This window comes from Mesocricetus auratus, unplaced genomic scaffold (assembly GCF_017639785.1).
Source record: "Mesocricetus auratus isolate SY011 unplaced genomic scaffold, BCM_Maur_2.0 Super-Scaffold_100008, whole genome shotgun sequence".
NCBI lineage: Eukaryota > Metazoa > Chordata > Mammalia > Rodentia > Cricetidae > Mesocricetus > Mesocricetus auratus.
In genome coordinates, this window is record NW_024429192.1 from 75,053,050 (window position 1) to 75,064,780 (window position 11,731).

The 11,731-nt window shown below is 44.0% G+C and overlaps 1 protein-coding gene across 1 annotated transcript in view; it reads right to left on the bottom strand.

Moving 5' to 3' along the window:
* The window catches only part of Pkp2 (plakophilin 2), a 71,772-nt gene extending 62,590 nt beyond the window's left edge, over nucleotides 1-9,182 (bottom strand). The window contains exon 1 of the mRNA XM_005077497.4: nucleotides 8,900-9,182. Within this exon, the coding sequence (XP_005077554.1) occupies nucleotides 8,900-9,122 (223 nt within the window). The 5' untranslated portion in view covers nucleotides 9,123-9,182. The remainder of the gene's footprint in view (nucleotides 1-8,899) is intronic.
* Nucleotides 9,183-11,731: the final 2,549 nt, after the last annotated feature.

Genomic DNA, 11,731 nt, shown 5'->3' on the forward strand with positions numbered 1-11,731 from the left:
AGGAGACAGATGCAAAAGTCCTGCTGGCCTGGGGCTGGAGACTAGCAATATAGATGCAAGGTAACACAAAGGGCTTTGAGCCTTAAGGGTCTAGGGGAGGTATAATGGAGAAAGCTTATATTCCTCCTGTCTCTAAAGAAACAGAAACTTCCTACAGAGGCTGTGAATGGCAAATAATTACTAATTAGCTGATAGAGAAGAAACCAGATGTTTCTATTGCTATCATCATAGACAAACATCATGACCAAGACAGCTTATAGAAAATGGCATTTAATTGGAGGCTTGGTTACATTTCAGATAGTGAGCCCATGACCATCATGGTGGGAAGCTTGGTGGCAGGCTTGCTTGGCACTGGAGCAGTAGCTGATAGCTCACATCTTATCCATAAGTTGGAGGCAAAGAAAAGGGGGATTTTTGAAACCTCTAAGCCCACCTCCAGTGACACTCCTACTCCAATAGGCCATACTACCTAATCCTTCCCCAAGCACTGCCTCAAAACAGCACCCAAATATAAATGACAAAACTACAGTATATTAATTTTATCTTGTTTGATTGCTGACCAATATCATCACTGTTTCTATCTGCCACCCCTACCATCTGAAGTAGTTTTCTCTGGTGCTTTTTGGAACCATAGCTGCGAGGATTCATTTGGGATCTTAGCTGATTATTAATGGCTGTATTTTTCTTACGACTCCACATAGAGATGGTATGATACCAGGCATGATGACATGTGTCTGTAGGCTGAGTTCAGAATTTATAGTTCATTCTGGCTCATCGAGAAAAATCTCACTTCAAAAGAAAATAATGATCATGGTTGAGATATTAGTTTGAAGATGGAAATAGCTTTATGGTTCCTGAATTGCCCTTAGGAAAGTGGGTGTTGGGTACAGTAGGGCATGCCAGAAATCCCAGCAGCACTTGTAGTTAAACACAAAGACAGGCAGATCTGTGAGTCTGAGGCCAGTCTGTCTACATACAGTGAGTTCCTGGCCAGACTGAAAACAAAAAAACATAATCAATTCTTTTTTAATTGCAGAGCTGGCTGCATCCCTGTGGCGATGCGTCCCAACAGTCCAGCTGCTCAGTACATAGAGCAAAGCTGTCTCTTCCAGCTCAGGGGTTGGAAGCTAGACTGTGCAAAATGGCAAGAGTCCATTGAAACTTCCAGGTCAAAAACCAAACAATTACAATTCTTCAACATGATTTTTTAAAATCAGGAATCTTAAGCCATTATATCTCTTAGCTTTTCACTGGCTAGGACTGACATCTTTCCTTACTGAGCCCAACTACTCTTCCTTTTAAAAATATTCCTCATATGCCAAATGCATTTCCACAGACAATTTGCATTTTTGTTTAACTCTTGCTAAAACCTTCTATGATTCACAATTATCAAATTCTTTAACTAGCACTCAAAATATCCATCTCCAATATACAGTAGAAGAGAGCAATGGGAAGGTCACAGACAAAGTGACACAACTGAGCTGAGTTAACTGGGCAAAGAGAAAAGGGAGGAAGGAGGAGGGAAGGGGTGGAAATAACAAGATAACTGTGTGTGTGTGTGTTTGGTGAGGAGCGGGGTGGTGGTGACAGGAATGAAGAGAGAGAAGTTACAGGCCTCACATCACAGAGAACTTGGAATGCCATGCGGAATACAGATTCTTCTCCTGAGATAACAGCTGAAATGCAAAGGCATTTAAGAAACAACCAAAGAGAATTTAAGTCTCCACTTGGTAGCTGCCTGGGAAACAGTGAGGCCGGATTATCGCAGCCAGGGTCCTTATCTCAAAGTGAACTTTTCCTCCTTCACATAAAGAATTGTATCTCATACCACACATCTAGAATGGTCCTGCAGCAGCACGTGACAATCTAAATGTTCATTAGTTATTCTGCTTGGACATCCAAAATAGCCTAGTACACAAACTAAGTCAGCACGTACTCTTGCAGGTTGACATCTCTTCTGGGCATCACCACAGCGAAGCCAAAAATGTGAGGTCAGTGGGATGGCAGGAGCCCAAACATCACTCCTCCTCTATTTCTGGGTATGGGGTAAAGAAGGGAAACTGCTCTCTACAAAAGTGGAGAGGATTCTTCCTGAGTTATCAGGAAAGCTGATAACTCAGGTTTTTTTTTTGTCGAGGTTGAGTCTATATTTGGATAACATTTATTATTTTCTTATTGTATGACTTGTACATTTACCTGTGGTCTTTTAGTACTCTATGATGAATTCATTTTACCTATCTAGAAAAATGTTTCTATCCTTCAATTTAAAACATGGCAATCTGGAGGCTGGAGAGGTGGCTCAGTGGTTGAGCACTGACTGCTTTCCAAAGGACTCTGGTTCAATTCCCAGCATCCACATGGCAGTTCACAACTGTCTAACTCTGGTTCCAGGGGCTCCAACACCCTCATACAAACATACATAAAGGCAAAACACCAAAGCACATAAAATAAAAATAAATCTTTTTAAAAGTTTTTTAAGTTTCTTAAACAAACAAACAAGACCCCAAAAACAAACAAACAACAACAACAACAACAAAAAACAAGGCAATCTGGGGCTGAAGAGATGGCTCAGTGGTTAAGAGTATATGGTTCTGGCTGGGCAGTGGTGGCACACGCCTTTAATCCCAGCACTTGGGAGGCAGAGTCAGGCAGATCTCTGTGAGTTGGAGGCTGGGCTGGACTGATAGCCTCCAAAACAATACAGAGAAACCCTGCCTCGTAAAAACCAAAAAAAAAAAAAAAAAAAAAAAAAAAAAAAGAGTATATGGTTCTGTCTCAGAGAATCTGACACCCCCCTCTGGCCTCCACCGGCACTGCATCCATCCACATGGTGCAGACTTTCATGCAGGCAAAACATCCATACACATAAAACAAATAAATATTTTAAAAAATCTTACAAGATTCAGTAAGTTGATATGATACCCAGTCCACAATCCCATGTAATTAGCATGTGTGAGATTTAGGACTCAATAAGCTTCTAATGTACAATGCATTTTCTTCGACATTCTGGAAATAATGAAATTACAGAATTTGGTTATAATTGCTAGGGCTAACTAACATTATTATAATTAAAGCTATGCTGCAGCAGTATATGCATTCCTTTGATGGTAATGGTGCACTGTGTTTTTACATGTGCAGACTGTTTCTAGACTTTTTTATTAAGGCCTACACACTAAGCTGCCAACTAGACCTCTAAACACTTTAAATTTGTGCTTCCCAGCCCCATATCCAATGTATAAAAGGCATCAGATTTCTTTATGTTTCTATTATAAATGGACTTTATATACTGCTTACTCTTACTTTAGTCAGTTAAAGGGAAAAGGTTACTCTGATACAAAGATTAAAAATTCTCTTAAAGAGATTATGAGCAAAAGGGTCAAGACCATGCTGGGGAACCCATAGAAACAGGTGATCTGAGCAAGTCGGAGCTTACTGACTCCAGACTGACAGATGGGGAACCTGCATAAGACCAAACCAGGACCCCTGAATGTGGGTGTCAATTTGGAGGTTTGAGCAGTCCATGGGGCCACTGGCAGTGGAACCAGTATTTATCCCTAGTGCATGAATAGGCATTTTGGAGCCCATTCCCTATGGAGGGTCACTCTCTCAGCCTAAATACAGGGGGGAGGCCTTGGTCCTGCTCCAGATAATGTGACAGACTTTGACGATTCTCCATGGGAGGACTCACCCTCTCTGATGAGTAGATGGGAGGCTGGGAGGAAGAGGGAACTGGGAAAGGTATGTCAAATAAGATTGTTTTTAATTTAAATAAAAAGATTCCCTCAATTTATGGTCTATATCCAATCTTGCTGATGCTATTTAGTGTTTCCTTCCCGAGATCATGGGAATCGTGAGTAAATACATTTGGATACATGCACAAAACAGAGTTCTGCATTTATTTTGGGATTAGATATTTTGAAGGCTGCCTGAGCTAGAACCAAACACTCTCATTGTAGGTCACATTAGTCAAGCCTGGGTTTTAAGTCACATTATTTGTTATTAAGTTCCATATCAATATTGATGTTGAACCATCTAAAGAAATCATAAGCATTATTTTAATATATGAGAAAGAGTTTTAAAGTTAATATGTGCGGTGGTTTGTCTAGGAATGGCCCCCACAGACTTGTATGTTTGGGTACTTGGCCCATAAGGAGCGGCACTATTATGAGGTGTGGCCTTGTTGCATGAAGTATGTCACTGTAGAGATGGACTTTGAGGTCTCATATGCACACAGTGTGGCACATAGTTGCTTCTGCTGCCTGAGGATCAAGATGTAGAGCTCTCAGCTCCTCTCCAGCACCATGCCTGCCTGCAGGCTGCCATGTCCTGCCATGACAATCATGAACTAAACTCCTAAACTGAAAGCAGGCCCCAATTAAATGTTTTCCTTTGTAAGAGTTGCGGCGAAGCCAAATAGTGGTGGTGCATGCCTTTAATCCCAGCACTTGGGATACAGAGGCAGGCGGATCTCTGTGAGTTCCAGGTCACCCTGGTCTACAGAGAAAGTTCCAGGACAGCCTCCAAAAGCTACACAGGGAAACAAAAAACAATCAAAAAAGAGTTGCCATGGTCATGGTATTCCTTCACAGCAACAGAAACCATAACTAAGGCAATATCCAAAAGGAAAGTGTAAGAGGAGGCAAGAAGTCACAGAGAGCTGGAATAATCAGTTGTAGTGAGTGGCTTCGGTTCCCATGACTGCAGTGCAGCGGGCACAGAGACTGTGATGGCAGCAAGCGCTTTCCTTTAAGGGGACCCCTGCTCTAAACTGCAGTGCATTGTCATAGTCAGATTCTGCGGCTCGGTCTTCGTGGATTTGCAATCTACAGCAGACTTTCCACTCTCCAATTCAGCGTTTTACCCACAGACCACTGTTCCTCCCATTCCTTCTAACCACCATTTGTTGCTATTCTATTTTACTTGACAGAGTATAAGAAGAAGTTTGTAAAAACAGAAAATCCTCATATAATTTTTTTTTCTGTACCAACTCTGCTAGAAGTGAATGAAAAAGTGTCCTATGAAAGTCATATACCACATTCAGAACAGCATGACCACAACCCCACCACAGCTTTCCCTGGTCCTGTTTCCTTCTACCTAGTAACTGACTAATCCTCTCTCCAGGATGACTCATTCTTGTAACGCCCTTTAGCAAAGGATTCTTACAGTGCAAAGCTTTATGCTATCTTATCCTCAGATAGTTTACCATTGATATTACATTAAAATTGAATTTCTGGTCTAATTAAAAAAATCATTAAAAGCTTTTATTTCCCTCACTGAAAGGGCAAGTCTATTATTGGCAACTAAGTAATTTCTCTTTGTAACAGCTCCCGTTAACTGCCTTTGCTTTAGGAACATGGTTATGTTACAGGCTAGGCTTGCCTTGAACTCAGAGCAACCCTCTTGTCTCAACCTCCTGAATGCTGGGATTATGGGCATGAGCCACCACACTTAGCTTTTGTTAACTGCACTGTTTGACACCCAAAATGGATTTGTATTATTCTCTCCAGAGCCCACACTAATCGCCAGCATTGAAAGTAGCTTCACCAGGAAATCATGTACATAGACAGGATGAATGACGTTTTTTATGGTAGATTTTCAAAGACCTTGTAAAATGAATTGGAATAACGTTCACTGTGTTATAAGTATTGCATACCATTTAAAATAGAAATCTCTTCTACTAAGGCATTCTAGAGAAAGAATGACAATGTAGAAGGTAAAATAGTATTTTATAGTATGATAAATTTCTCTTTACTAATCTTAAATGTTTCTATTTTGACTTTTAGAAGAAGATTTTATAATTTGCACAATATATGTATATTTTATAACGCAGCCACAGACCTTTGAACCTAACCCCACCTAAGAGATAAAACTGACCTTAAAATATTCAGGAGTTTAAAATGATACCAAAAGCCAAAAGTGGTTTACAGTGAAAAACACCCACTTGTAAGAAAGAGATGGAGGCTTGAAGAGCCTTACAAGGTATTAACCACAAATCTGCTACGTTTATCTCATCTCTTTCGGCAGACCATCTGCTGCCTCATCCCTTCTGGTATGTCAACAATTCAGAAGTCTCCTGGGACTGGAACTAAGAGCAGTAACTTCAGGGTCACTTTCCCCAGATCAGCCCTGTTTCAACCAGGACTTGTGCTTCAGCACTGGGAACAGGATGCAAATATAAGGAAAATATAAAAGCAGTGCAGCCACCCAGAGTCCCAAACAAACCCTTTCAAAGTGCTTAATTAAAGGACACATGAGAATCACCTCATGTTGCTGCTCCAGAGCACACGGGTGCTGGCTCCTTGAAGCCGACTTCCTTTCCAAGTGGGTTCCACTACCTTACCCATGTCTGCGGTGCCGCCAAAGAGCTGCTCTCGTAATCACAAATAGTTCAAGGGCTTTATTCCTTAATGGGAGCAAAAGCACCAGGCTGTCTCTTGTTCACTGTAACCAGCTCTAGACAATATCCGTGCTCGCCTCTCCCAGCTACCTCCCCTGCACAATCCTAGTCAATTTTTCAGATTTAAAAATCTCAGTTTAGCCTGGCGGTGGTGGCACACACCTCTAATTCCAGCACTCAGGAGGCAAAGGCAGGAGGATCTCTGTGAGTTCGAGGCCAGCCTGGTCTACAGAGTGAGTTCCAGGACAGTCAGAACTGTTAAACGGAGAAACCCTATCTCAAACCAACCAACCAACCACTCAAACAAAAAACAGTTTCAGTGTGTAGGGGTTGGGGTTAATATCACTGTTCTTCCAAAGAGATTTTCAAAATTACCTTCAGCCAGAAATTAACACTCACTCTCCATAACACCCTGCTGTTCTCTGGGTTTGCTTATTGCTTTTGACTGAGGACTGCATTTCTTTGGATTTAAACTTGATCACACAGCACACCAGAAGTGTGTTTAATTCAGCACCTGAACAATTCCCTGCAAAATAAACATATTCAGTGGTGGTGGCTGAATTCCCTATATAGTTCTTGTATTACTTTGTAGAGACCAGTCTTGTGGCGCCTGAACCAAACATCCTACGCTGTTGAAGAGAATCACCTTATGTATCCCACCTGCCTTTGCAATACCCTCTAAGATAAGGAGACAGAAATACAGGAGCTTGTCTGTTCCTTCTGCCCTCGGTTCTACACTGCCCTCTCCATCTGTTTACTAGGTGATGTCGGCTTGCTCTTCTGGGCTAGCAACTCTCTCAGGATAATATGCACTGTGTTCCCTGAACAGACGAGGCTGCTTTAGTTCAGTCTAGTATTGGGCACAAGGACATCAGACTACAGGGTGCAATGGCTCGAGTAGCCAAATACTGGCCTCAGTATCCTAAAGTCTTCAGTCAGACTTCTAACCCTAAATTTTGGTTCTTCTCCCCAGGGACTAAGGCACTTCTTTCTTAGGTAAACCTTCCCATCCTCTTAGAACTTCCTCAGTTTTATTTAAAGGAAAATGGGAAGGAGTCACAAGGAAGCTTGGGACCCGAATAATCTCTTTTTGTGTTAGTAATCAAAACACTTAGCACCATAACTAATGATCAGTTTAAAACTATAACTAATGATCAGCTTAAAACTCCAGGTTTTGCCGTTTAAATACCAGCTCTACCACTTTCTATTTGGAATCTGAAGGTCATTTATTTGCTTAGTTTCCTTATCTCCAAGCTTAGATTCCCCAGAAAACCCAGGTGGTGTAATCCTAGCACATTGGAAGCAGAGTCAGGAAGTTTGAGACCACATCTCAAAATAATAGTAAAAATAAGAAAGGAAGGAAGGAAAAGGACAAAACTAAAAAAAAAAAAAAAACCAAAAGCAAAACTAGTTCATTTAAAAAATATAAATGCAAACCACATAGTCTAATTAGGGACATTATAGGCACTCAGTTACATCGATTTACTTTTCAAGTATGCAAACATCAACTGCCTTAAACTTTAGACAAATTGAAAAAAGTACAGCCACCCAGATCCTTGTTTGATATCCACAGGATCTCTCTGATGAACCTCACTTTCATCAACTAATCTGTACGGGGCGGGGGGGGGGGAGTGGGGGTTTGGGGGGTAGGGAGTGGGAGAGAGAGAGAGAGAGAGAGAGAGAGAGAGAGAGAGAGAGAGAGAGAGAGAGAGAGAGAGAGAGAGAGAGAGAGAGAGAGAGAGAGAGAGAGAGAGAGAGAGAGAGAGAGAGAGAGAGAGAGAGAGAGAGAGAGAGAGAGAGAGAGAGAGAGAGAGAGAGAGAGAGAGAGAGAGAGAGAGAGAGTCCGGCCCCACATGTCTGTTGGTCTGTTGGTGCCCATGCTGGTGCGTGGGTGTGAGGTAGGAAGGTGCGGCTGTCTTCAGCCCGGCCAAAGTCTCCTTCCTCCTTCTTATCCTCCGCATGGTGTTGAGGTGGTTGCTCCCAAGCCCAAAGTCGACTTGCCCAATTTGGTCATATCCCAGACCAAACACTCGCTGCAGATACTAAGTGGAGCGCTACCAAGCACCTGGGCGAGGCAGCCCCACCTCATTTAGAGGATGTAGGAGCCGTGGGGCTTTCACGGTTTCTTTCTAAAAATATTTACGGAGAAGCATGAACTCTAAAACATCCAAATAAAAGCCAAAAGCACTATCTCACAGAACAATCACGCACACAGAAAGTCTACATAAATTTCCAAGGGCTTTTGGAACCCGAGGGCACGGAAACGGGAGTGGGCCCGGCGAAGGGTGAAACCGACTGAATTCACTAGCAGACAATTGCGAGGTTAACAAACGAGTAAGGTAGTCCTGAACCGAACCAGAGGTTGAGTAGTCGAGCGGCCAGCCAGGAGGCGCGGCGGGTCGGGAAAGAGAAGGTGAGCAACAGGTGGGCGAGCGGGCGAGCGGGCGGGGGACACGGGTCGCAGCGCCGGGAGCCGCGCGCCGCCGGTGGGGCTCGACTCACCGCTGGCCACGGAGCTCCTACCCCGGCGGGCCAGGGTCTGCTGCACCTGCTCCTGGATCCGCTGGCTCCGGGCCGCCTTGTCGCCGCGGCCGCTGCTGCCCGCCAGCCTCAGCCTGGCCTCGGAGGGCAGGGCCAGGCTGGAGCTATCCAGGTGTCCTAGGATCTGCTGGCCCAGCACGGTCCGGATGTAGCCACACTCGGCCAGTGAGCCCGGGACCGCCATCGCGTCGGCGAGGTGACCAGCGAGCGACTGCCAGGACCTGCCCGCAGAGCCACAGAGGCGTGGGGACCCGCCGCAAGTCCCGCCCCGCCCCGCCCAGCCGGGACCCAGGCCCGCAGGGGACAGGGGCGTGGCTCCCGCAAAGCAGACGCACTCAGCCCGGGGCGAGCACGTCCTCCGAGGCCCCACGTACACAGCGCTCTCGCCTCGCGAAGGATTGTGGGAGGAGCTGCCCTTAGGACAGGTGCAGCCGGGGACTTCGCTTTGTGAAGTGAGTAGCACATCTAGTTAATTAGGCTCAGCCACACTGTTCCAAATGTTCACTGACGATGAAAGGTGTGTGAAATAGAAGTCTTCAGAAAGTCTTGTTAAAATAATCCTTAGTGCAACTTCAGCACGATGGGCTTTTCACACAGATGGAGTCCCAGAAACATATGTTCTTCCTCAGTGAAAGCCTCTGCTTGCGCTTGCAAATACACAGATTGTACCCAGTGTGCTCTTGTCCACCCACTTCCTTCTTAAGGAACATGCCCACACAGAGAAACTCCAATAAGAGGCTCAGAGAAGAGATGACTTTTAATATGCCTTTTAATAGCCCTCCTAATGTTGAGTAAGGCCTCTTTATGACAAGCTCTTTGTAGGGGAACCCATGGAAGAGGCCTCTGACTTTAAATCTTCCACAACTTGAGTTTATCGTGCTATTAATTACGCTTCAAATGCAGTTGAGCAGTGAGAACCACATGCAACAGAAGGGTCCTTGACCTTAAAGTTAACAACCGACGCCACTCCGCATATACTGGTATTTAGACTTGGAGAAGAAAAGAAAACCATTTGTGTTTGGCACTGAGCGTGGACTTTCTTTGGTTGCTTGGGTTTGTACCTTTGTTGGAAAGCTAGAGAACACAGTCTCTCTCCTCCCCAGGTTCCTAACCGTACAATTAGTGTACAACTATGTGGCTTCCTGTTCTACCCAAGCGAAGAAGGAACGAGGGACTGGTCACTCTTTCTCAACAGGCCTCATGGGTGAAGGTCATACAGAAGGCACTGAGTAAGTGGGAGATATGAGACAGCAGGTCTTGGAAGTAACCGGGCCAGTCTTTAGGTAAATTACACCTGTAAAGCTCAGCTTGCCCAGCCAGGTGTAAATGTGCAGTCGTGATGCTGAGATTTTACCAAAAACTAAGAAGACAAGAATGAGCTTGAACATTACGAAGGTGAAGTTACAACAGCAAATCCCATTGCTGCTTCTTTTATAACCCACCCCTCTTCCTCTCCCGTCTCCTAGCGTCTTCTGGAATTCCCAGGTCTGTTGCTTTAAAACATGACTCTACTTCTACGAGGCCAGTGGGCCCATGGCTTGGCTTTTGTATCTGGAGAACTGTGACTTACAAGGTCTAAAGTTCTGCCTTTCTCAGTAGCGGACTGGCAAGTAATTTCTCTCACTCATCGTAGGAAGTGTAACTTCACTTTCCTTTTTCCTCCAATATCACTTTTTAAAAGTGCTATTGTAATTTTTCCAACCAAACTATGTACTTTCCAATAAATGAGGACGTCGTTATTGGTGACTGGATGATTTGATAAGACAAAGGCAATTAGAAATACAGCTCATGAGCGAAGGATAGAGCATCCACAGTTGGCCTAACCTTTGCAAGTGCTATGTTGTAAGCCATGTATATTTTTACACCTCAATTCTCTTGCCAGCATATGGGAACAACAAATATACCTACATATAGTGTTGCTGTGATCACTAAACAAAGAGAGTTGTACATAAGAAATGTTCAACAGCCCTTAGAAGTCCATTCTGGATTCTCTGATTTTCTTCAAGTCTGTCATGAATCACCATCTTACCTTAATGTTACACGAAAACACACACACACACACACACACACACACACACACACACACACACACACACACACTATCCATAGGTCTTCATCATATCTTCTGGTCATTTGAACCAAAATGGCCCCCATAGTCTCATATGTTTGAATGGCTGGTCTCTGCCACACCCACTCCAATGGTGTCTGAAAGACAAGCCTAAAAACTTGGTCGCAGGCCTGAGGCAAAAGTTTCATAGAAAGTGGCTTCCTGGAGGTTCCTGGCATCCCATATCAAGGATGTGTTCCAGATTTGTTCTAGCAATAACCGGTGGATGTTTCTGTATCCTATCTTTTTTGGTATTAATTTATTTTGTAGGAACAAATATGCCTCAAGGGTCCAATCTGATTGAAGGTCCAGTAAAATTGGATGTTCCTCCTCTGGCCACCACTGATGTTCCAACTTCCTTGCCAGAAACAGAACTAACAAAATCAGGGGCTGATGGTGGGCTCCTTCAGTAAATAGGGAATCTCCCCAAATGCTTAAGATAACCACTGCTCCCCTTCCTTATACTGGAATTTATGATGCAGAAGATAATAGAAAGAACATGTGCTTAACTATACCCTGAATTTCATGGAAAAGCTTGCTAGAGAGAGACCCCCTTAATGTCTGTTATCCAAGGCACAGCAAAATAGTATAATCACAAAGTTCAAAAAGACAGGCCAATGGTGGGTTAAGCGCTGGACCAAGAACTGGGACTATGACTGGGGCATATGCCCATAAGACAGGAAAAG